Below are 24,484 nucleotides of genomic sequence, written 5' to 3' on the forward strand. Positions count from 1 at the left end.
AGATCTATGTGAGGTGACCCTCCTTGGACAGCCATCTTCTGCCTCTTCATGTCATCGGTGTGTGTGCCTGTCCCTGTGTCCAAATTTCTTTCTTTCACGGGATGCCTGTCCCATGGGACTAGGGCCCACACCCAAGACATCATTTCAACTCACCTAGGTCTCCATAGGGTACATTCTGAGATTTTAGGGACTAGGATCCTAACACAGCTTGTTTGAGGCTGTACACAAGTCAGTCCATAGCACCAAGGGAACCCTCGTGTGTGACCAGCTATTCAGTGGTGCAGAGATGACTCTGGAGTCCCCTCTGTGCCATAGTAGACAGAGCCTTGGGTGTCAGGAGGCTTGGTCAGGAAATGCTCACAACTGTAGCAGCACTGGCACTATAGAGAAGTAGTGTAGAGAGAATATCTTGTGTATTGTGTGGATGCATCACTTGTCAATTAAAAACCCTATGGCCTATAGGAGAGGTTAGAATAGAAGGTGGGATATCCAGGAGGCAGAAAGGATTCTGGGATAGAGTGAGGCACAGGAGACTTTGGTCCTGGGGAACCCTACGGTGGAGCAGATGCATGGAACCTTGAGCAGAGGCAACCTGCCACATGGCAGAACTTAGGTTAAATGGGATATTAATTTATGAGCTAGCCAGAGAACAAGCCAAAACTTATGACCACAGTGTTTGTAAATATGCTTGAGTCTCAGAGTCGATATTCCAGGAGCAGGGGCTGGGAGGAAAAGCAAGGACATACAGACAACACACAGCCACAAAGTAGCACCACTACTGGGTGCCTCTGATGGTTCACTTTTGTTGCCAACTCGACTACCTGCAAAATCAACCAAAACCCAAGCTGATGGCATGCCTGTATATAAGGGTCCATTTTTCACTGAAGAATGATACCCAGGACTCAAATAGTATGCAAAAGCAAAGAGTGTTTTATCCTGCAGAAGTTCAGCATGCTGGGGTCTACCATCTACCAAGATGGAGGCGCCCAAGTGAGCTTGCAGGCCTGATTTAAAGCAAATTAGGGGAATTCTGGGAGGAGGTAGGTGACTGTTTTCTTAATCTGTTGGCTCTATCTCTAGGGACATTCCAGAACCACGGCTGGGACAATGGGGGGCTGAAAACTGTTGCTGGGGAAGTCTGGAAACTGTTGCTGACCCATGGCACTTGCCTCTGGCCAGGTGGTGGGGCAGCTTCTAATGGCAGGGCAGTTTCTGATTGGCTGCTTGAGGCCTGGGGGGTTTTTTTTAGTAACTGACTTGCCTGGACTTGCCTGGTTCTTGGAGACAGATGTAGGCCTAGTCTCCTGAACTGTCCATTTGAAGCCTGTCATGGAGTCAGCCTGTCTCATGTAGGGAATTTTCTTGATCAGATTATTTGAGACAGGGAGCCTCACCCCAAGCCTCATCTTCTAGAACATGGGAAAAGGAAGCCTTTGTGTTTTGTCTGCTGGCTCTCATTTCAAGTTCATCTGCACTGTGCAGAGGCATTCCTTTACTTTATAAAGCTAACTTCTTTGGGATTCCAGCACAGACAGAAGACCAGCAGCGTTCCAGGTGTCCTTTAAGACGTTAGCGCCACACTGGGACTTTTAAAAGTTGGAATGCTTTATATCGTCAAAGTAATAGTAACATGAAATCTTGGGGACAAGAAGGAAAGGTTATGGTTTAATAGTAACGTGTCTGGGAGTCAGGTTGACAAGGGGTCAATTGTTCTAGTTAGTTGGTCAACTTGACACAAGCTAGAGTTATCTGGGAAGAGAAACCTCGCTTGAGAAAATGGCTCTCTCAGATTGCCTGTAGGATCAATAACTGATGTGGGTGGGCCTGGCCAACATGGGGTGGTGCCACCTCAAACCCATGAGTCTGTGGGGATCATTCTTATTCAAACTTCCAAAGTGCATGAATTGGATCTGTAGCCAGAATTTATCCTCTTTATTTCTTTCTTTCTCTCTCATCCTTATAGTTCTCCTCCAACCCTAAGTGCAGAAACTCCAAGCCCTGCCTATGTCTCTTCTGCCTAGATATTGGCTGTTGGCATCTTTATTGAACCATAGTTCTAAATTAAGGAGCAAGGTCACACTGTACATGTGGATTCTCTCATTCCTGAGAGCAACCAGGCCTCGGGGGCCAGCATTTAGTGTTACAATACATAGCAAACAGACCAAACCTCAACAGGAAAGACAACTTGGAGCAGAACTTTCTCCTCAGACTGCCCAACACATGGCACCCTGGAGTGCAATGGTGGAGCAAGGAGCTGGGTCAGCGAAGACAATCAAGGGCCGGTCATTTGGAGGATCCAAGGAAAAGCTTAGCAAATTAGTAAAGCAAATGTTGATAATAATTTGGGTCTGTAAGCCGCCCTCACCATGCTGTACCTCTTCCTCAGACAATGAGCTCTAATGCAGTTGTATGTTTGGTCAGTGGAAAGCCCAGGGCTTGGAAGAATCCACTTGCTTACTCAAATTCCTCTTGCAGTCTCCGTATGACTTGAATATTCTAAATCGGTACCAGTAATCAGACTGGTGCAGAGAAGTGAGAAAATTCTCTTTTCCCTTGCTTCACACAGACTGACTGAGGAATCCTACCAGCTATTCCACAGTCCCTGAGAACCACCACATTTCCAGCAGTTGTGACAGCCAGTCTGGGAAACTGCTAGTGCCCCACCTCTATCTACCCCCAACCCTACACAGGCAAGCCCTAAGGATGCAACTTCTCTGCATTAGGACAGACATTTCTTTGACCCCGGGTTTTATTTCCGAGAGCCTCCAAGTCACTATGTTGGTATGGAGTTCTCAGTCTCCATACAGTATACAGCTAGTGGTGGAGTCATGACATTGGGCATGGAGACAAATGAGACAACACTGACTGCGGTGAGGGAGAGACGTTCTGTGGTTGCAATCTGATGCTCCATAAGGAGATATTTGGTGGGGGGAGGGGCACTGAACCGAATCCTTCAAGATAGAGGATTAACAAAAGCAGGCACCTTGATGCAGCTGGGAGCCACAGGAGTGGCAGGGGGTTTAATCTCCACACCCACACCTCTCATTCAGCCAGAGGCTTCAGGAGACAATCTCCACAAACTAAGTTCTCGTCACCTTCCTCCACTGTGAGCATGTTGGGTTTTGTTGTCGTTTGATTTGGGATTTTCAGACAGGGTTGCTCTGTGTAGCCCTGGCTGTCCTGGAACTCACTTTGTAGACCAGGCTGGTCTTAAACTCAGAGATCTGGCTGCCTCTGCCTCCAGGGTGCTGGGATTAAAGGTGTGTTCCACCTTGACCAACACATCGGTTTTTGTTTTCTTTTGGCCTTCCTTTTTTTTTTTTTAAATTTTTATTGATTCGTTGTGAATTTCACGTCATGCACCCCAGTCCCGCTCATCTTCCTGTCCCTTTGTATCTGCCCCCCTCCCTTGTAACTGTCCCCAAAATTAAAATAAACTGGACAGTGGTGGTGCACACCTTTAATCCCAGCACTTGGGAAGCAGAGGCAGATGGATTTCTGAGTTCCAGGACAGCCAGGACTGTACAGAGCAACCTTGTCTTGAAAAACAAAAACAAAACCAAAAACAAACAAACAAACAAAATCTCATCGTGGAATCTGTAGTATGTCCCATAGTGCACTCTTTTGTCTACACATCTTCCTTGCAAATGTTCATTGCCATGAGTTATTGGTCTGGCTCGAGGCCTCTGGCTTCTGCTGTGCTTTCAATACTGGAATCTCACTGGGACTCCTTAGCTTTTCTGTTGTTTCCCTGTGTCATGGAGACCCTGCAGTTTTGGATCTGTAGGAACAGCCCTTTTCATATGCTCCAGCAGTGTATAGATGAGGTAGATGTTGGGGTGAGCCCTGGATCTGAGCCTGGGTCAGCCCACCAGCTCTCCTGAACCCACACACCACGGTGAGCTCTCCAGCACAGGCCCTGGCTACTCCCTCAATGCTGCAGCCAGCAAGGGGCAGAGCCAGCTCTCCCATGTTCACACCCTCTGAGCGGCTCACCCTTACCCCCGCACCAGGGCCAGATCTACTGCACTACTCAGTCGAGGTGCAGGGCCTTCGGGTCATAACCCCCTTCACACTTCAGGAGCCTTTCTTGTGTGTTTTCATTTTAATCAAGACACATGATTTTGGCATTCTTGCAACCATTTCCCTACCTGCTCTCCTCCTTGGCAGTCACCACTTCTGTCTATGAGAGATGCAGGCCAGCTGTGGGTGTACCCAGCTCAGGTGGTTGCGGTTATACCTGTGACTCCCACCCCTGGAGCCTGGAGCTTGGCTTGCTCCCCTCATGCTGGCCCGCTTTCCCTGCCCTACCTCCGAGGAAGGTCCCACAGTAGTCTGAGCTAGGCTCTGCTACTCCCTAGCCATCCTTCATTTAATCCAAGTCCATCAAAGATGCCAAAGTGAGTTCTCGTCTCCGTTTGAACAAGAAAGCCAACCACATAAAACATTCTATAATTTTCTTTCAAGGTTGAGGTATTCGTTGCTTTTCAACGGCCGTGCAACTTATAGAAGGGAGCTTTTATTCTGTGTTTACAGTTTCTGAGGGTTAAAGTCCATAACAGTGGAGTGCAGGTGTGGCCACAGACAGAGATAATAGGGAACTGAGGGGCTGGGGGGGTGGGGCTACAATGGGGCACTCACATCTCTAACCACAAACAGGAAGCAGAGAGAACTGGGCATGGGGGTACCTGTTTGAGACCTCAGACAACTGATTTTGGCATTTAGTCATCGTGCCCCAATCTTCTGATCCCCTTTGCCTCCTCCTCCCCAGCGGCAGGTGGGAGAGTTCAAGCCAATCCGCACAAGCTGGTGGCAAGCATTGGTTGCGGGAGGAGGCGTGGCTTAATACCAGCCAATGAGATGATGGGGGTGTGGCTTAGGCTAGCTGCTGCCTTGCTCCTCTACAAAAGCTACTCCTAGGGGGGCGGGCGGGGGGGGGGGGTTCTAGGAGTTTTATGTGCACATTCCTTTAGCTGCTTGGGAATGAGGAAGCAGCTGGCAGCCATGTTGTGGACACGAGGGTAGATAGGCACAGGATTATTCAGACCAGATATCTGGTAAGAACAATGAATTGTTGAGCAGCCTTAGCTGAAACTCTGAGATCCCACTGCCAAGGAATGCTTTGGCTTCCTTCCTTCCTTCCTTCCTTCCTTCCTTCCTTCCTTCCTTCCTTCCTTCCTTCTGTCTTTTCTTCCTTCTTTCCTTCCCTCCTCCTTCCTTCCTTCCGTCTTTTCTTCCTTCTTTCCTTCCCTCCTCCTTCCTTCCTTCCGTCTTTTCTTCCTTCTTTCCTTCCCTCCTTCCTCCTCCCCTTCCCTCCTTCCCTTTCTTCCTCCCTCCGTTCCTTCCCGTCCTCCCTCCTTCCTTCCCTTCTTTTCTTTCTTCCTCCCCTCTCATCCCTCCTCCTCTCCTTCCCTCCTCTTCCCCTCTTCTTCCCAAGACCCGGTCTCTAGGTTCAGCTTCTACTGCATATCAGCTCACTGAAGACACTTAAGTTGTTTGCCTGTAAGAGGAATTTATCAACCATTTGGCATTTATTCTCCAAACAGCTGCTTTTTATTAAAGAGTATAAAAATTGCCAGATTAAATCATTCAAGTTCAGATTTAAGATGTTCCAAAGGTAAGAGTGCTTGCTCACCTTTGGTATCGAAGGGACCCGTTCTTGAAGATGGCTCCTTAAATAAATAGGGATGGAATGTCAGCTCCTGTCAGTGACTTTATTGGCTTTCTGGTTCTCTTGCCTCTGTTTTCTGAGTGCTAGATTGTAAGTGAGCACCGCTGTGTCCAGTTTTATATGAGGATGGAGATGAAGCCCAGGGCCTCATGCATGCTAGGCAAGCACTGTACCAACGGAGTAACACCCCAGCCTCTAAGCACTATTGTGTTTGAGACAGAGTCTCATGCACTGCAGACAGTCTTTGAACTACTTGTTGGAAGATGACCTTGTACTCCTGCTTCATCTACCTCCATCCCCCAAGAGCTGGGTTCATAGGCATTTGCCATTACACCAGGAACCAAAAGACCATCTTCCATTTTCTAAATTAAATAAAAATAAATAAATAAATAATGTCTTTGGTGTTGTAACAGGCCCCCAGGCTTTAACACAACTGACTCCATGACGGAAGGACCATTCAGGCTGTAAAACTCAGGTCATAGACAGTACAACCAACCAAAATGAAAACAAGAACTAATCCATTAAAGCCCATAGTTGTGGAAAAGTCTCTGAATGTACGAATGTCAACCCAGGACATGATTTTTGTGCTTAAAAGCTCACCCCAAGAAAGGCTCAGAACTACACCGGGATCGCAAACACCCAGTGTAGTTAGTTGCTGACCAGCTAATAGAAAAGACTTTCTATTGGCTTAAACCTATGTCTGAGCAGTCTTTGATGGATACCCCACAATAGTGTGTCCTGCTCTCTTTTCTTTACTGATCTCTCCCCAACACCACACAAACACACACGCATACTCACATACACATACTCACATATACCACATACCCCCACACCCACTACCACACTCACACAATCACACGCAGCACTCACACACACACCACACTCACACATACATACATCATACTCGTACACAGAGACATACACTGTCAGCCCACATCTGCCCTGCCACAGGGCACGGTCACTGGGGTGCGCTTACCCGACACCACGGCTGGCTGGAGCTGGTGCTAGACTGTAGGAAAGCGCTGAGATGTGGGGAACCCAGAGCTGATTTGAGGCCCCTGGCCTGCGACAAGACCTGGGCCACGGGGTTCTGCTCTTGGACATCCAGTTACCGCTGGGAGTCTCAGAAGAGCGGAGAATGGAGTTGGGGTGTGTGTGTGGGTGGAGGGGGCGTGGCTGAGGGCTGCATCTAGCCCAGGGCGGGTGTGTGTTTGGGGAGAGGCAGGTAGAGGGGAGCTCCCATTTGTCCCATCGGGTGATTGTCCTTAGCTTGATGGCCACAGGCTTGGTGGAGGTTGTGGCTGGGAGTGCAGGAAGGCTATTAGGGGAGGTTAGGCTGTGGCTCTGTAGGTGAAGGCCTTCATGGCTCCCCACAGCGAGACAGTCCATGGTTCTAAACAGTTTATTGTCATGGCAGAAGATGAACGCGTAACCAATGGACGCGTAGCCATACCCCACTTCTCAGGGTGGACCTGAGATTAAATGCCTTTTGCAGGGAGGAATATCTGGGAAGGAAAGCTTATTGGCGAAGCCCTCTGGGCCTCTAGGTATCTCATTAGCATGGAGAACTCTATTTTGAGTCCACGTTACCATAGGACACTGTTTTTAATGTGAGAAGCATGGCAGCTGTTCCAAGTCAGGAGTCTTGTCAGGGAGCTGGAAGTCGCCTAAGCATCAGGTTTGTGCTCACCAAGTGTCCGGGTCTTGACCTGTTCTACCTTACCAAACTTCCTGGCATGGTTTTACATCCCACAGTATACCATGTGCGTGTGTGTGTGCGCGCGCGCGCGCGTGTGCGCACACCCCAACACACACAGACACCCCCCAACACTCCTCAAAAACAAAATCTCAAACTTTTGATAGGATCAGAATCCACAGCAGCTGTCCGCAGCTACTGACTGCACACCTGCCTCCTTTATTTCAAGTCTCTTTTGGCAGCATAGACAGACATTAAGCTGACTCTCCACTTCGGCCGTTGTCTCAGCAATCCAGTGTTTCTTACACTGAACGTGTGCAAAGGGGAAACCTAGGTAACTGTCAAAAATGCTTAGAGATCACCTGTAGAAATTATATATATATACACATACACACACACACACACACACATGTGTGTGTGTGTGTGTATAATGCGTAAAAAAATATATATATCCTGTAACCCAAAGCAGTAGGACTTGCAAGGTCATAGCATTTTACAGATAAGGAGGTCTTTCAATTTCTACAAGAATAGTTTATATTTTCTGAAGGCAGATAGAATCCAGAGAGGAGGGAGCCTCAATTGAGAAAATGTCTTGTAGGCAAGCCTGTAGGACTAATTTCTTAAAATTAGTGATAAATGTGGGAGGGCCCAGTCTATGGTGGTGCTGTCCCTGGGCTGGTGGCCCTGTGTTCTGTAAGAAAGCAGGCAGAGCAAGCCATGGGAGCAAGCTCGTAAGCAGCACCCTCAATGGCCTCTGCATCAGCTCCTGCCTCCGGGTTCCTGTTCTGTACGGGTTCCTGCTCTGCACGGGTTCCTGCTCTGCACGGGTTCCTGCTCTGCACGGGTTCCTGCTCTGCACGGGTTCCTGCTCTGCACGGGTTCCTGCTCTGCACGGGTTCCTGTTCTGCACGGGTTCCTGCTCTGCACGGGTTCCTGTTCTGCACGGGGTCCTGTTCTGCACGGGGTCCTGCTCTGCACGGGTTCCTGTTCTGCACGGGTTCCTGCTCTGCTCTGCACGGGTTCCTGCTCTGCACGGGGTCCTGCCCTGCACGGGGTCCTGCCCTGCACGGGGTCCTGCCCTGCACGGGGTCCTGCTCTGCACGGGGTCCTGCTCTGCACGGGTTCCTGCTCTGCACGGGTTCCTGCTCTGCTCTGCACGGGTTCCTGCTCTGCACGGGGTCCTGCTCTGCACGGGGTCCTGCTCTGCACGGGTTCCTGCCCTCACTGCTTTTGATGATGGAACTGTTAGCAAAATGAACTCTTTTCTCCCCCAAGTTGCTTTCGGTTATGGAGTTTTATCACGGCAGTAGTAACCCTGACTAAGCTAGCAGATATCTAAAATAAGTGATTTTGAGGGCTGAGGAGGACCCGTGTCTGAAAGCCTGACATTTGCCAAGATTCACTTAGGCAGACCTCTTGGTGGTGTTCACTCATTCAGCAATAATGACTTTTTTTTTTTTTTTTTTTTTTTTTTTTGGTTCTTCGAGACAGGGTTTCTCTGTGTAGCCCTGGCTGTCCTGGAACTCACTCTGTAGACCAGGCTGGCCTCGAACTCAGAAATCTGACTGCCTCTGCCTACTGAGTGCTGGGATTAAAGGCGTGCACCACCACGCCCGGCTAATAATGACTTTTTGATTTCCACCTACACACCAGGAGCCGAATTACATGCTGGGGAACAGCTGTGTCTTAGCTAGGTTTGTTGTTGGTTTGTTGTTTTGTTTTGTTTTGCTGTGAAGAGAAACGGAGACCCTAGCAACTCCCATAAAGGCAAACATTTAATTGGGGCTGGCTTACAATTTAGAGGCTCAGTCCATTATCATCATGGTGAGAAGCATGGCAGCATGCAGGCAGACGTGCTGGAGAAAGAGCTAAGAGTTCTATATCAGGATTTGCAGGCAGCAGGAAGAGAGAGTGACACTGGGCCTGGCTTGAATTTCTGGAATGTCAAATCCCAGTGACATACTTCCTCCAAAAAAGCCACACCTTCAATAATGCCACTCTTGTGAGTCTATGGGGGCCATTTTCATCCAAACTAACATAAGCTTGGAGTAGGACCTGTCCTTTAACACTTTGGAATTTATAGACTCATGTCCAAAGTACAATCCTGAAGTTGGTGTCTCTTACTTCACAACCCTTTACAGGCCAGATTGTGCCTCAAAAGGAGAGAGTCTGGGCTGTGAGTCCACTCAACTATCAAACTTCAAGGTCAATGTTTCTGCTAAAATGATCCCTAATATCAGTCGGGTCTCAAGCTCAGAGCCACAGAGAGGAGGCCTGTCTGAAGGGACCATATTCTGGGTCCAGCAGCATCTGAATGAACAATCCTTTCCTTGGATGGGACTTGTTTTCTCTTCACTCGATCATCAACTTTCTTTAGTACTTAACACCGGGTTTACCATCTTAGAGTGATGATTCTCTCTGTATATTGCCTGTGCTGTGCCCCAGTCCTTCCAGGCCTCCAGGGTCTGCCTAAAGGGAATCCCAGAGCAGACAGCAACAGAATAGTCATCCGGTTAGCTTAGGCTGTTGTCCTATGTGCTCCACCTGGCAGGAAAAAAAAATTGTTTTTATTTTAAGAGTGATTTATGAGTTCTTGGGGGGTGTGGTGGTGCAAACCTTTAATGCAAACACTTGGGAGGAAGAGGCAGACAGATCTCTAGGAGTTCCAAGCCATCCTGGCCTAAATCAATAGTTCCAGGCCAGCCAGGGATCCACAGTGAGACCCTGTCTCAGACAAAGCAAAACAAGATTTATCAGAAGTGTAAGTGCATTTCCTAACGTGACAAGGAACGATCCGGTTTCTGAAAATGGATGACTCCACTCATGTCCCTGGTAGCACAAAACAAGTGGGGCAGCTTTGCAGAAAATACAAAAGAATAAAAGCATGAAAATTACTAACAATTTTACCACCAATAAATCATCACTACTAACATTTCTTCCACATTTTATAAATCATTCTTCTTTTTTTTTCAAAATAAAATTCAATTCTGTATCTTACTTTCTCACGTGCAATTTTCTCAGCAAATGTGTATTATGAATCTCTTTTCCTATTGTTTTACGCTCTATGACATACATTTATAAAAAATAGGATAATATCTTTTATTTATTCTTTGGCCTGCAAACAGTGCATCTTGAGCACCGGGATTCCCCCTCCTAACTCTCCCAGAACCCCTCACACCATTCCCAGGGATTTCCCCAACGTGGCCACACTCTTTTATGTCTTCTTTGTTTCTGTTAATAGCCCACTGGGCCCACCACCTGCTGCCTGTTGGGACTCTGCCTGGCCTTGTGCAGGTAACCACACTGGCAGTGCCCGTGACAAGTCCCAATTCCAGCATGTCACAGCACTCTTTGACTGGTGTCTCTTAGCTTTCTTTCAGCCCCTCTTCTGGAGCTGGTCATTGTTACTTTGTGGGTTCTTCTTTTCCCTACCCCAGTTTCAAGCCCTTACACTAGATAGGAGAAAAACAAGGGGAGAGAGGAATTAGGAAAACCCTTGAATCTAATTTCTTTTGTTTTTTCTTTGACAAGGCTACTGACAAAACACAACTAACCTCCCTAAAGGAACACTTTCACTCCCTGCCCCCATCCCCCACTGCCTCTCTTGGGGCCCTAGCATTTGTAAACCCTCTGAAAAGCTTCCGGAATTCCAAACATAACACAATCGCAGGAATCAATCTGCATCCGGCCCAAGCATGCTTCTGCTAGAGCATGAGGCAAATCGTGTCAGCTGCGTGGGCTGTCCAAAGCTGCCCCACATCCCTGCACACTCCTCACCCTCTCCTTCTTCTTTGTAAGTTGTTTTCTTTAAACCTTCCTCCATGGGCATGGTGGTGCACACCTTTAATCTCAACACCTAGGAGGCAGAAGCAAGTAGCTTTCTGAGTTCAAGGTTAACCTGGGTTACATAGGAAGATCCTGTCTCAAAAAGACAAAACAAAACTTCCTCCAGCTGTCAGATGGATTTCTTCATTCATTAGGCTTATTCTATTAGGATGCTTTTCCTTTTGCAGTACTGGGCATCAGTCTCCAGGCCTGGCACGTACTCAGTGCCTATGCTACCACCGAGCCACACCTCCTGCCTGAAAGAGAACCTTTTGCCTCTTGTTAATCACAACCACAGCCACAGTAAGCCACAAGTCCTTCAACCGAGAGCGCTGATCTACCAAGCCTGGTGGAGAGAGTAATTGATTTTTTAGGGTTGTAGAATGTTAGACCCATGTGAGCTCACAAAGGCAGCATAGTGCCCAGCCTCATCTCCAGTGTAAAGCAAGGCAGTGACCTGACCAAGGTCACTGGGTTCCTAAAGGGCTGGAAGGACAGGCAGTGCCAGAAAGCTGTGTGATAGACCAATTAACTACTGTGTCAGAAGCAAATGCCTGGGCAAACTTCTGAGCTCTTGGGCAATTTGCCTAACATCCTCAAGGCTCATTTTTTTCTGGTCTGTGGAGTGGGACCAATACCTATTGTCTAAGATTTCTGAGTGTCTTAGTTAGGGTGTTATGCTGTGAACAGACACCATGACCAAGGCAACTCTTATAAAGGACAACATTTAATTGGGACTGGCTTACAGGTTCAGAGGTTCAGTCCATTATCATCAAGGGAACATGGCAGTGTCCAGGCAGCAGGGTACTAGAGGAGCTGAGAGCTCCACCTCTTGTTCCAAAGGCATTTGATCAATAGATGGCAGCGAGGGAGCTGCTTTGCTACATATGAAACCCTGACCCAGAAGCATGTCCTCTATGAATGGTTTAGTGCCAGGTTCTACCTGAACCTGCTGCATTCAGCGTGAGAGGTGAGAGGGAGGCCCCCTTTGCAGCAGCACCCTGTTTCTCAGGACGAATGGCTCTCCACACTGGACCCTGGTCCTGACACCCGGTAGGGAGACCCACCAGGTGGGGATGGACGGGAACCCGTCTATCCATGACCAACCGAGGCTCCTTCAGCGCTGTGGTATTGTTCCACCTGGGTGGGATTCTGACTTAGAGGCGTTCAGTCATAATCCCACAGGTGGTAGCTTCCTCCCATTGGCTCCTCAGCCAAGCACATACACCAAATGCCCACGCCCACGGTGACACACTTCCTCCAACAAGGCCACACCTCCAAACAGTGCCACTCCCTGGGCCAAGTGTATTCAAACCACCACACTGGGGTTGTACTCTATGGAGAAATGGTCCTTCAGTAAGTGTCACATATGTTCTCAGAACTGCTGTGTATGTAGGCCATAATGTAGACGCCTTGCCTGCAGCACAATCCTCTCCGCCTGAAGCTTGTGTTGGGAAACCCCATCTCTCCAGGCAAAGGTTGCTCTTGATATGGGTGATGTTCTCATGGCTACTAACAGAATGAAAGGGGTGACTCCCCCCCCAAAGGAAACTCTGCTCCCTTCATTACCTTTTGCCACTCACCAACCAAGTGGCATTTGTTTGGAATGTGCTGTCAGTGCTCTGAGAGAGGAATGTGACCACAGTTCAGAAAAGAGCAAGGTGGGCGGGGCCTGGAGAGATGGCTCAGTGGTTAAGGGTATATGCACTGCTCTTCCAGAGGTCTAGAGTTCAATTCCCAGCAACCATTGGCCCCTTACAACTGTTTGATGCTGTCTTCTGGTATGCAGATGTACATGCAGACAAAGTACCCATACATATAAATAAACAAATCTTTTTTGAAAACAGCAAGGTGGAACACCCTAAGCAGTGTGTGTGTGTGTGTCTCTCTCTCTCTGTGTCTCTGTGTGTGTGTGTGTGTCTGTGTGTGTATGTGTGTGTGTGTCTGTGTGTGTGTGTGTATGTCTGTGTGTGTATGTCTGTGTGTGTTGGCACATATGTGTGCACGTATGTGTGAAGACCAGAGCAGAGGTTGGTGCCAGGTATCTTCTTTGATCCCTCTACTTCATTTACAAGGGCAGAGTCTCAACGGTGAGCCTGGAACTCTCTGACTCACCTAATCCAGTGAGCCAGTTTGTGCTAGGATCCTGTCTCTGCTTCTTGGTCATGATGGGATTGTGGACAGACCACACGACACTTGCCTGGCATTTTTGTGAGGGTTTGGGATCTGAACTCTGATACTTATGCATCGTGCACACATTTTATCCACAGAGCTATCTTCCCAGCCCAGCCTGAGCATTTTGGTGGTCATCCAGAGATACACAAGGTGAGAGCTATGATGGAAGAGGAGGAGGAGAAAAAGGAAGAGGAGGAAGAGGAAGTGGACACTTTGCCTTTTAAAAATCCTTTGGCTGATACTTTCCACCCCACGATTTTTTTTTTATTATTCTTACATGCTTAACTTAAATTTTTTTTTTGGAATAAAAAAACCCATTCAATATTTTTGTAAAACATTGGTAACTTAAGGCCTGTGGTGATGGCTAAGAAGAAAGGAATTTGAGTAACATTCTTACATGCACATACCATTAATCTCAGTAATATATATTTAAATATTTCAGGTTGGCTTTAGTTAATTTTAAGGTCATGTGTGATTGCCAAGTTGACCCATTGAGAGTCGAAGCAGCAACCCAGGCACACCTGGCTCAAGGACAAGCCACACAGACACAGTCTGTATGAAGATGGAGCATGCAGATCAGAGTGAGAGCCCCTCAGGATCTTCCTGGGAAAGAGAAACCAAAGGCCGTTGGAGTAAGAGTCTACCAAAGCCTTTTCTCTTTATAGGGTTTGATTCCTTAAGAAATGTTGATTTTATTTGTTGAAAGAGCCATATTCAATTGAACACTAGTTACCCGAGCTCATCTAAAATGCCCTTCAGTGGAACACTGTGTGAGACTGTATGACCATAGCTGTGGCTGGAACTTGGCGCAGGCCACATTTAAACCATCCATCAGGCCCTAGTGTCCTCCCTCTTCCCCAGGGCCTTACTCTATAGCTGAAGTTGCCCTGAGACTCCCCACATAGCCCAGGCTGGCCCATTTCTTTCTGCCTCTGGCTCCTGAATGATGACATCACAGTTTGTCGCCCACACCTGGCTGGCTTCTAATTTCTTTTCTCCTTCTCATCTTCTTCCTTAGGCTTCTTCTTTAAATGAACTAAGTTATAAGAAAGTACAGACACACCCCCTCCAAAACAAAACTTCCAAGACTGTATTTTCCTGAATGAACATCAAAACTCAACAGGTAAATAAAGGATGTGGATTCCTTCTTTTCCTTGTCTTCATTTTTACTTTTCCCCTTCAGTTTTATAACATATTTATTTCCAAAGGAAAAAACCCTCAATAGTTTAAATACGAGTCCAAAAGGGTTGCTGTAGGTCAGTGGCGAGCCATGATGCTGTCTTCGGCAGCTCACCGCCTCCCCTAAGGCCTCTTCCCATGAGGAGAGAGCTCTATGTCTCTTCCCATCTACGTTCCTTAACAGCGTGAGTCTGCACTTTGTTGTGAACGTGTTACTTTTCCATTTCTACATCATGAATTTCAGTCCAAAGCCAGTCCCATAACCCTAATAATTTCTACTTGGGCCAAACTGTCTGTATCTTTCATAAAATAGAAATTTATTGAGAGCTTCTATGGGCCAATCTTGTTTCACTAATCAGCCTTTGATTCCCTTGGATGTCAAAGGGGACACATACTACACTGTTGGTACAAATTTTTGACTCTTTATGGCACTTGGTAGGAATGGAGACTGCCATCCAAGCTGGGCCAGGCCCCGGCCAGCCTGGGAACCACCTTGGGGCAGAGGAGTCAGGGCTGTGGCAGGCAGCGGACCTAGGCAGAAAGGACACATGCCACCCAGGGAATTCCTTCTTTCTTAGTAAGGATAATGCTTTGACTTAAAAAAAACATCAATTTCCTGTATCTATTTAATTTGAGGGGACAAATTTACTTCACACTACATATGCATTCAAATTGTAGGTCCTTTTTAATTTTTCATACTCAGTAACTGGCTAAGCTGTGACCCAGACCTTCCAAATTAGTTTAATGTCAGTCCTGGCTACAAGCATGCTCCCTGTCCCTAAAAGCAAACCCGGTAGACAGCCTGTATTTGTAAACCAGGTATCTTATAAGACACACTTGAGACACATCCCATTTCCCCAGATGAGTCAAGTCAGCAGCAGAAAACCTCGACTCACTTTATAAAAAGAAGGGAGGAGAAAAGGCACCTTCTCTGGTGTAAACTGGTTTAGTGGACAGGCAGTGGGTATGGAGGAGAGACAGCAGCCCTTTCCCAGGCAGGTCCCAAGAGTGTTTGGGCATGGAGAAACACTTCCAGATGTGCACACACAGATGTGGATTAAACGTAGGATAGGCAGCTTTAGAGCTAACAGGTACAGCCACAGTGTGTCATCAGTACAGGTCCACACCTCTGACAACACACAGGCTTTCTGTTGGTATACCATTGTTCTTTCTTTCTTCTTCTTTTCCCCCCAAAGCCAAACATTAGCCTTGTCAGATCGTAACAGTCTTATAAGCCTGGTGTGGCCCTCACTGCTGCAAGACTGGGACAAAGAGATGATGTTACAGTCTGGTTTCTATGGCAACGGAGGAGGGGTAATGAAAACTGAAATGCAGGAAACACCCATTCTGACTATTGTGACATAATTCAGTTTCTTACAAGGAAGTAACTATCTAAGAAGCAGAAGTATCATTACCTGGCGGCTGCTGTTCACAAAAAGCTGTGCTGTGTATTTCTCTTAGCTGGTCTGTCTGTACAGAGGAAAGAAATAACACACACACACACACACACACACACACACACACACACACACACACACACACACAGAGTCCTCGCTTTCTGCATGTAAAATGTGTGTGTGTTCTTTAGAAGCCAGCGGTTGGCTGGTTTTCCGGACATGATGTGGTTGAAGCTGTCATCGTAATGGAAATTCACTGCTGTAGCTATGGTAAATCGAGTGTTCTGCCTGTACTGAATGCATTAGTCTAATGAGATGTTTGCAGCGGCGGCGAGCTGGGCTGCTGGCGACTAGCTGTGAGGCAGGCGTAGCACACGGGTGGAAGATAGCTTGTGCCATACTCGCAGTGTGTGTGCAGGAAGTCACCTGTCTTCTAAGCCACCACTCCAGACCTCAGCAAGCAACACCCTGGTCAGGGCTCTGTGACCAAGCTGTAGGTAAGGGAGACGCATGCTGGCGGGTGTGCTGTGGTACATTGTATGGCTCCTTCTCTTTGGGCTGGCGGCACAACAGGTTACCTGCTTTAGTTTATTTGGGAGGGTTTGCATGCCTGCCTCTCTGGCAATGCACGAGTGTCTGGTGCTAAAACTACTGAGCCCGGTGGGTAAACTTCGGATCCTAACATGCAAAATATAATGTTTGATTTTTTTTAACTATATATCAAAGGGAGATTTAAAGTAAAAACACAGTTTATAACCATTTTTGACATGTATACACTTAACCTCTCTTTAAGTCTATATGTAAATATGTGCAAATTTTTTATTATTTCAAACATGAATATGGTTTTTTTCCTAATAATAATTTTGTCTTATTTTGTATTATTAATTTAAAATTTGTAGTATGGATTAGGTTACAAATATTTACCTAAAATTGATTATTAAAATTGGCTGTGATATAAGCACTCATCAAAGCATTTGTTTTCAAATTGAATTTTATTTACTTGTGTTGAATGCTGCAGATGGGATATTTCATGTGTTTTTGTTGGTTGCTGATGTACCAGTCATAGATAAGGAGAGTATTAATTGTTTGCAAGTTCCTGCTATTAGTTTTTTTAGGAGGAAATAACTAACAGGTTAGTATGGAATGTTTGGAGTTTCCCCAAGTTCAAAGACAAAGTCACCTCCTCCCCTCACACAGTCCTATGTGACCCCAAATAGCTTCCACTCATTCTGCCTGCAGCCCCGGGTGTCGTCTACAGGTTGCTCTGCGGATGGACAGGACCAGTGGGTATGGCTGCTGAGTTAGCAGTTTTCACTCATCATTGATGCGCTTGAGTCTAAGTTCTTGCCGTTATTTTCGACAATAAGCCAGAGGTGGCGGCTTGCTGTGTTGTCTTTCTAGGGTCATGACATTTCTCAAGAGGGCTAGGACCATCAGCAGCTCTCTGAGAAATGGGGCTTTGTAGCTGGGATGCTTGAAAAGTGATCCAGATGTGGTTGTTGTGTGTTCCATGTTTTTAATTCCTTTCTCAACTAAGGAACATTTTTTTTTGAAGGGTAAGAGACATAGATGTCTTTCCCTCCTCAAGACTTTTTTCTCATTAAGAACAAAACAAAACGGAATGTCTGGAGAACATGTAGAAGTATGGAGATGGCTGTAGAGGAGAAGGTGCCTGATTTAGACAGTATTTTATGGAACATTTTGTGTGCTTGTTGCTTGGTAGAAGTGGCTCAGTCGATCTGAGTAACAGCTACTGGGTGGCAATTACCTAGAAAACTAGCACTGCGTAGCATCAAAATGCAGCTAAAATGTAAACATTGATGCCCCGTGCAGAGAAGCCGCTTGGTAGCTTTACAGTCTACCTTTAAAATATAGCTGTCAACTACTATTAAAACATGAATGTGTTTCTCTCACTCTTAACATTGTGACTGTGTGTGTGTGTAGAAACCTTCTCCAAATCTGCCTGTCTGATTTGTGTCATAAGAGGAAACACAGATCCAACAAAATCCCAAATCTTAGTTGTTTTACCACATTTAAATGTCTTACCCGTGTCACCAAAATTACTTTTATTTCCTTAAAAGCTATATATGAGCAATAACGAGACAGGAAGAACGAGCGGGCAAGCTCGGCTTTCATCTGCACAGTTCTTCTGCGGCTGCTGTTCTCTGCTAGAGCAACAGTAGTTTCACTTTCTGCTTCTCTTCTCGTTGTGGGGCTGAAGGTTGGAGGTCATAGGCGATCTAGGAAACAAGCCAAACTCAAAGGTTGTCACCTCAGCTCCTCCGCTTTGATCTTGCCAACTGAAAAAAACCCAAGGACTTTTAATATATTCAATACTGCTTGCGTGTGATAAAAATTTGAACAATACCCTGAAGGACAAAGACAGAAGTTTTAATATTTTTTTGACTAGATGGTTGGAAAATCATGACCAGATTGCCTTAAACCTTTCATAACATAGTAGTTTTTATTTGTTTCTTTTAATCTTAATGTTACATCTCGAATGCTTAACTGCAATAAATTTAAGGAAACATAACAAGGAATGCTCACTGAAGAATAGCTTTTCTGTTGGAAAGCGGGGTGTGGAACACAAAATTCAGAGTGTTTCTTAGGTCTTATCTGCAGTTTTTCTGGAGCCAAGGGCATACCACACACACATGTACACACCCCTTGTGCCGCACACTTTAGAACAAGCAGCTACCTCTGAAAGTTTCAGCACCTCATGACCTCTGGGTAGCTGGCTCGGTGCTCCTTAGAGATCAGAATTCTAGCTTCCTCCTGTTTCATATTCTTAGATTTGATTTGAGAATGGATTTGGGATGAGGAGGAAGACAGATCCCTTTCCCACCAGGGAAGAGTAAAATCGTTTTCCTGTTTCAGGAGTGATGTTCATGAGAACAGGTGCCTGTCAGGTGTGAGCACACAGACTTCCTTCTATTGATGGGCAAATTCAGTGTTTCTGAGAAAACTTTAAAAAAAAAAAAAGTTTGGATATTTTATGTCTTAATCCCGAAGTCTCCCAAGAGACTTTGAGATTCACGCGTTTCTCCTTTTAAAATGTTTTTGTTGCTTTCAGAGACAGGTGAGGAGAGTCGGGGGGATCTAAATGGTCCCTAGGATGAGGAAAAATCAGGTGGTTTGGTACAAATATAAAGTTATAGAAGCCGCCAGGGTGTCTAGTAAATTACTCTAAATTTTAATTAATGAGACACAAAAGCCATACTACAAGCTTTAAAAATTACCCTTTCATCAATAAGGTGATAATTAACTTTCTCTAGAATTAGCCATTCTCCGAGCCCCGGGCAGTATGCCGCCTGCTAAGTTCGTTGGCATACTGCCAATTTTTAACAATTGGTCTCTTGGCAAAGCTAGTGATTTTTAATTCAAATATCTATTGTGGCATTTTCAGTTGTGGCTCAAAGACCAGTAAGATCACTCAAATCCTGGCGAAATCTCTGAGACCCAGAGTAGCTCGGAATATTTGGGTCGCATTAGAATTAGTTACTTTCTCTTTCTTCGTTTTCCCGTTTCTTCCTTTCCCTCGGCAAACCCCAGTCTTCTGGCTGGACGCCATGGTGATGAATTATGGTTTGCGAGCCTGTGCACAGCCCCCGGGCTTCATTCATGTTGCGCTTACCTCGGTTTCAGTTCTAGAGAGCCGGTGTGTCCCCTATATTCCTGCAAGCTTGCGGGTGGATCAGCAGATGCAAAGACCTAGGTGGAGACTTGGGGAGGGGGTGGGGGGTAGGCAGGAGGGACGCAGGTCGGAAACCTTTTCCGTTGCGCCCAGAGGGTTGCAATTTGGCTGATTTACCCATAGTGATGGCTACTGGGTGTAGGAGTCAGCCCTCCACATCTCAGGGGAGCCGCCAGCAATACCGCACGCACCCACGCACGCATGCACGCACATGCATGCGCACGCATATGCACACTTTTTTGGTCAGGCTGGGATGTTAGTGTGTAGGTCTAGACAGTCAGTTCCCACGGCGACAAAAGTACCTTCAGTCAGGTGAACCTTTTGGAATAGATCAGCTCCCTGCATCCACGAGGAGCTCTTCAGCCACAGCTAAGGAGACAGCACTCTTCACGTTGTGGGGTGGTTACAGCTTGGGTTAATCTGAGAAGAAAGGTATTTTTCACCCAGGGGCAGTCCTGAGTTTGTACTAAACTAAAAAAAAGTCATTCCACAGAGTCCTGGTGTCACCCTGAAGCCAGGGGAGGCAGGGCTCTCTGTTGTTTCTTCTCTTCTCCCTGGCTGCTGCAGTGTCGCAGGAATCTGGTGCTGCAGACCTACGGCTACCTCTCAACTCTGCAGTTCCTCAGCCGCCATCTTTCAGAAAGTTTCCCTTATGAAGTACATGAGTGAGAGTGATGTTTTGGCCGCTACATTTATAGATGAGGTAACTGGACTCTGCTGCGCTGTTGTGAGGTTTTGGGAATCTGTGCATTCCTACTGCCAGAGGCAGAGAACAAGGACCAGCCTCGCTTTCTGCAGAAGTCACAACAGGGAGGCATGCAGCTGGCTGTAAGTGAGAACACCAACATGCCAGGACAAGAGGCCTCAGTGTGCTCTGAGAGGTGGCAGTGCTGGCTGCCCAGACCCCTGACGGTGACTCAGCTTTTGAGAACTGAGTATTTGGTGACAAAGCCTTTTCCCTTTCTCTCTCCCCGTGCTGATTGTTTTATGGTAGAGAGCTCATTGGTTCAAAACAGATGCACATGGCTTGAAAGTTGTAAAGAAATTTTGTGAAGGGACTGATGCAAGTGAGGCAGAGCAAATAATTATCCAAACAGGGTCCAAGGGAAGTGAAGAGAGGGGCACTATGGGTAAGTGGCAAAGGGTGCTGGGAAAGATCCCCAGGGAAGGGGTCTAGAAAATGTTCGGCTGGAGAGAAATGGCCTATGGCTCTCAGCCGACAGAGTATAGGTAGGAGGGAGGCTTCTCTTTCTCCTTCCTCTTTTACTTACATGCCATCCCAGGACATGATGTCTATAATGAGAAAACCAGGATTAAACGCACGATGTGTGTTTCCCTACTATCCAGAGCCACACCCTCGGTCCACCCCCCAGCCATGTGTGTTCTCAGAATGGCTGTATCTGACGCTCTGCCATGGCACTGCCCCTAAGCCAGCCTGGGGTGGCCTCAGGATTTGAATCCTGTTTTGCCTGGCAGCCAATGCCTCTGTGGGCAAGACAAGGAAGAAATAGAGAGGAGACGCATGGTGGAAGTCAGCGGCAGGGATTCATGCTTTTGATTTTTGGAAACGAGATTAGAAGTTTGTGCAACGGAAGTATCCCTTCGGACCTAGCTATCTCTGGGCTACTACCATATTGGATGCGAGACTTGTTCTTTGTGTGTTTAGGTATGTGCAAGTGCATACATGCATGTATGTGTTTGTGTTTCAGGCGTCTTTCTCAATAGCTGTCTTGCTGTGTGAGACAGGGTCTCTCATGAACCTGGGTCTTGCTGATTGTCCAGACTGGCTGGCCAGTGGCTCCCAGAAGTCTCTCTTCCCTAGTGCTGGAATTCAGGGCTTATGTCACCATGCCTGGCTTACTATGTGTGTGCAGGGTATCCAAACTTGGTTCTCAGGCTTGCTCAGTCAGTTCATCGACTTGGCTTTCCTGGAAAGAGGCTGCCTTCTTAACCCCACTGCTCCTTGGACCCCTCTCTTCCTGGTTGGGAACTTGTGTGTGTTGGTTTAATGGAAGCAAATGAAGATAAATTCCCTTGAGAAAGGAGAGTGAGGAGTTAAGGGTGGGTTGTGATGCGTAGAGAGCGTGGCTGCTGGTGACAGTGATGGTGCACACGGAAGGTCCTTCCCTTCCTTGCCTTCCATCTGAGGTGGAAGTCATTTGCCACAAGTCCAGTAAAGGGTAAAACAACTGGACATGCTGTGAGAGCCAAGTGAGGAAAAGGTACATTCAGGAATGTCTGCTTCAAGTGTGTGTGTGTGTGTGTGTGTGTGTGTGTGTGTGTGTGTGTGTGTGTGTATGTGTGTTTATATGTGTGTGTGCATCTGTGTTTATGTGTGTGTGTTTGCATGTATGTACCTGTGTGTATGTGCATGTGTACCTGTGTGTGTATGTGTGTGTGCACCTGTGCATGAGTGTATTGTGAATGTGTATGCATGTGTGTGAATATGTGTGCATGTATATATATGTGTGCTCACATGTATGTGAGTATGTGTATACCTGTGTGTGAGTGTGTGTATACCTGTGTGTATGTATGTGAGTGCATGTATGTGCATGTGAGAGTGTGTGTGTGTGTGTGTGTGTGTGTGTGTGTGTGTGTGTGGTATATATTGTATTGTATGCCCTGCATGTTATGGCTAGTGTGGGTGTTGCCAAGTGTTCATGAAGGTACACATACTCTTATGTGTGTGTGCATGTGTGTATGTGCATGTAAGAGTGTTTGTGGGTAAGTATGTATACCTGTGTGTGGTATATATTGTGTTGTGTGTCTTACATGTTATTGTTAGTGTGGGTGTGTCCTCAGCAGGGCTCCGAATCTCTTTTCAGGTCAAATGTTAGGAATTTGAATCCTTACTAACTTATTTGAGACCAGGATAGTGAGAAATAAATTAGAACTATGATCATTTGAAATAAATATAACTATTTCTGGACACAGGTCAGATCATTTTTATAACCATATATGGCATTTTCAAGGCCAAAGAGAAAAGTGTTTCCATGGGATCAGAGCCCTGGCTCATCCTGGTTGATGTTAGCAGGGCCATTGTGCGTTTGTTATGTGGCTCCCTGAACCCAGGGAAGCAAATCCAGGGCCAATTTAGGCTGAAGTTTCCTACCATCTGATACCTGCTTTATGCAGCCAATCCCAGGGTAGAGTTCCCTCATTTGCCCTGAACACAGACAATGGATGGGTTAAGAAGCATTTGCGTGGGGACCACAGGCCCAAGTAACCCCCCTTTAAGGAAAGGCAGCGTGAGGCCCAGAGACCTTGTTGTTGAAGCTGTGAGCCCTCCCTCTTCCTTTTAATTACAAATGCTTTTAAGACCCTGGTTACAAGCCTGAAGTGAGGGTCCTTAGATAGTACAACCCACTCGCACCACACCCGCAAGCTTAGGAAAGACAGCATGTGGGCCTCAGCTGAAGCATAGAGAGGGATGAAGGCAGAGAGATTTGTAAAGCGTCCGAGGTGCACAGGTACTGACTCCAGCTCCCAGTGCAGACGATAACAGCTCACACTAGCAGCCATTGCTGCTGGCCACGTGACTTTCTGAAATGGTAAAACACTCTTACAACTTTGGACAAAATTAAGAGCAGCCTGCCTTCAGGCTGGGCACCAATGACATTCCTAGAAAGTAAATGCTCTGGCAAGGTCTGGGTATGGCTTGAGTGTGCCCCCACCCCCCAGAGGTTCCTGGGCTGGGAGCTGGGTCCCCAGGGTACTGCATTAAGTAGTGAGGTCCAGGGCTGGGGAAATGGCTTAGAGGTTAAGAGTACTTCAAGAGGACCTGAGTTCAAGTCCCAGAACTCACATGGCAGCTAACAACTGTCCGTAGCTCCAGTTCCAGGGTGTTCCAAAACCCCAGACAGACACATATGCAGGCAATACACTAATACATATAAATAAAAAAAAAAATAAAAGATGTCCCATAAAAACAACAACAACAACAACAACAACAAAACAAACAAACAAACAAACCACCGAGGCCTAGGTCCAGTGATTAGGCCACTGGAAGGACTGCCCTTAGAAGGGACTAGTGTGGTTCTTGCAGGGTCACGGGTAGTTCCCGAGAGAGAAAATTGTAAAGATAGGAATCTTGGCCCTCTGAATAGCTCTGGCTTCCTGTGTTTGCATGCCATCTCTTCCTCTTGCACACAGTCCTATTGGGATGTCAGTTGCCACAGGCGGTGCCGCCAAGGCAGTCTTCACCAGAGGGCCTGTCTGATCAGCCTAACCATTCTCATGTCTTCAGGTTTCAAACCTGAAAGCCAAATAAACACCTCTTTTCTTTACAAAGTACTAGCTTCAAATACTTTGCTGAGGAACAGAAAACAGGCTAGATGTATATTGTGTTCATATGTAAGTTGAAGTTATTCATAGGTTCAGAAAAATGAGTTTTTTTTTCTATACAGCTGGACAGTGTCTTGTCATGTGGCGGCGCTGCCCCACCTAGCATAGGAGATCCACTTGTCACTGCTGTCCTAGTGACAGACATGCTTGCTATGCCTCCCCCCTTGTGCCAAGTCAAACCACGACCAGCCCATTGCTCTCTCAGTACTGCTGAGCCCTGTGGGCCTCGACACTCTTCACTGTTGTTACTTCCTCCTTAAACATCTGACTGAGAGCACTTGCTGCTCTTGCTGAGGACTTGGGTTCGCTTCTCAGTGACCACATGGGCGCTCACATCTGCGCACCATTCCAGTTCCACCTGATCTGGTGCCCTCCTCCAACCTCCTCAGAAGCCAGGCGTGCCCATGATATACGTAGACACACAGTCAGGCAAAACACTAAACATAGAAAAGAAAACATTTTAACTCTTTAAAAAAATAAAGATCTCAGTTGATTCAAATGGT

At 46.7% G+C, this 24,484-nt stretch overlaps 1 protein-coding gene and 1 long non-coding RNA gene across 12 annotated transcripts in view; one reads left to right on the forward strand and one right to left on the reverse strand.

Moving 5' to 3' along the window:
- The first annotated feature begins 13,663 nt into the window (after positions 1 to 13,663).
- Positions 13,664 to 24,484, forward strand: part of Scml4 (Scm polycomb group protein like 4) — a 102,706-nt gene continuing 91,885 nt past the window's right edge. For 4 of the 9 annotated variants that reach the window (NM_172938.3, NM_001359264.1, NM_001359265.1 and 1 more), the window contains exon 1: positions 16,099 to 16,440. Coding sequence is in view for 3 of the 9 variants with exons in the window: in NM_001359264.1 (NP_001346193.1) it covers positions 16,254 to 16,440 (187 nt within the window). In the remaining 6 variants the exon portion in view is untranslated. Of the gene's footprint in view, positions 16,441 to 24,484 lie in introns of all 9 variants that reach the window. The other 5 variants (XR_003948693.1, XR_003948691.1, XM_006512752.4 and 2 more) reach the window with 2 other exon arrangements.
- Gm34006 lies at positions 17,993 to 24,380 on the reverse strand. Of its 3 annotated transcripts, XR_380280.4 has the most exons (3): positions 19,940 to 24,380; positions 19,578 to 19,665; positions 17,993 to 18,243 (listed from the first exon to the last, which is right to left on the reverse strand). It is a non-coding gene; the product is annotated as a predicted gene, 34006 (long non-coding RNA). The 3 variants fall into 3 exon arrangements; XR_380279.4 differs by having other exon boundaries at positions 17,993 to 18,183; positions 19,578 to 24,380; XR_380278.4 differs by having other exon boundaries at positions 19,578 to 24,380.

This window comes from Mus musculus, chromosome 10 (assembly GCF_000001635.26).
Source record: "Mus musculus strain C57BL/6J chromosome 10, GRCm38.p6 C57BL/6J".
Taxonomy (NCBI): domain Eukaryota; kingdom Metazoa; phylum Chordata; class Mammalia; order Rodentia; family Muridae; genus Mus; species Mus musculus.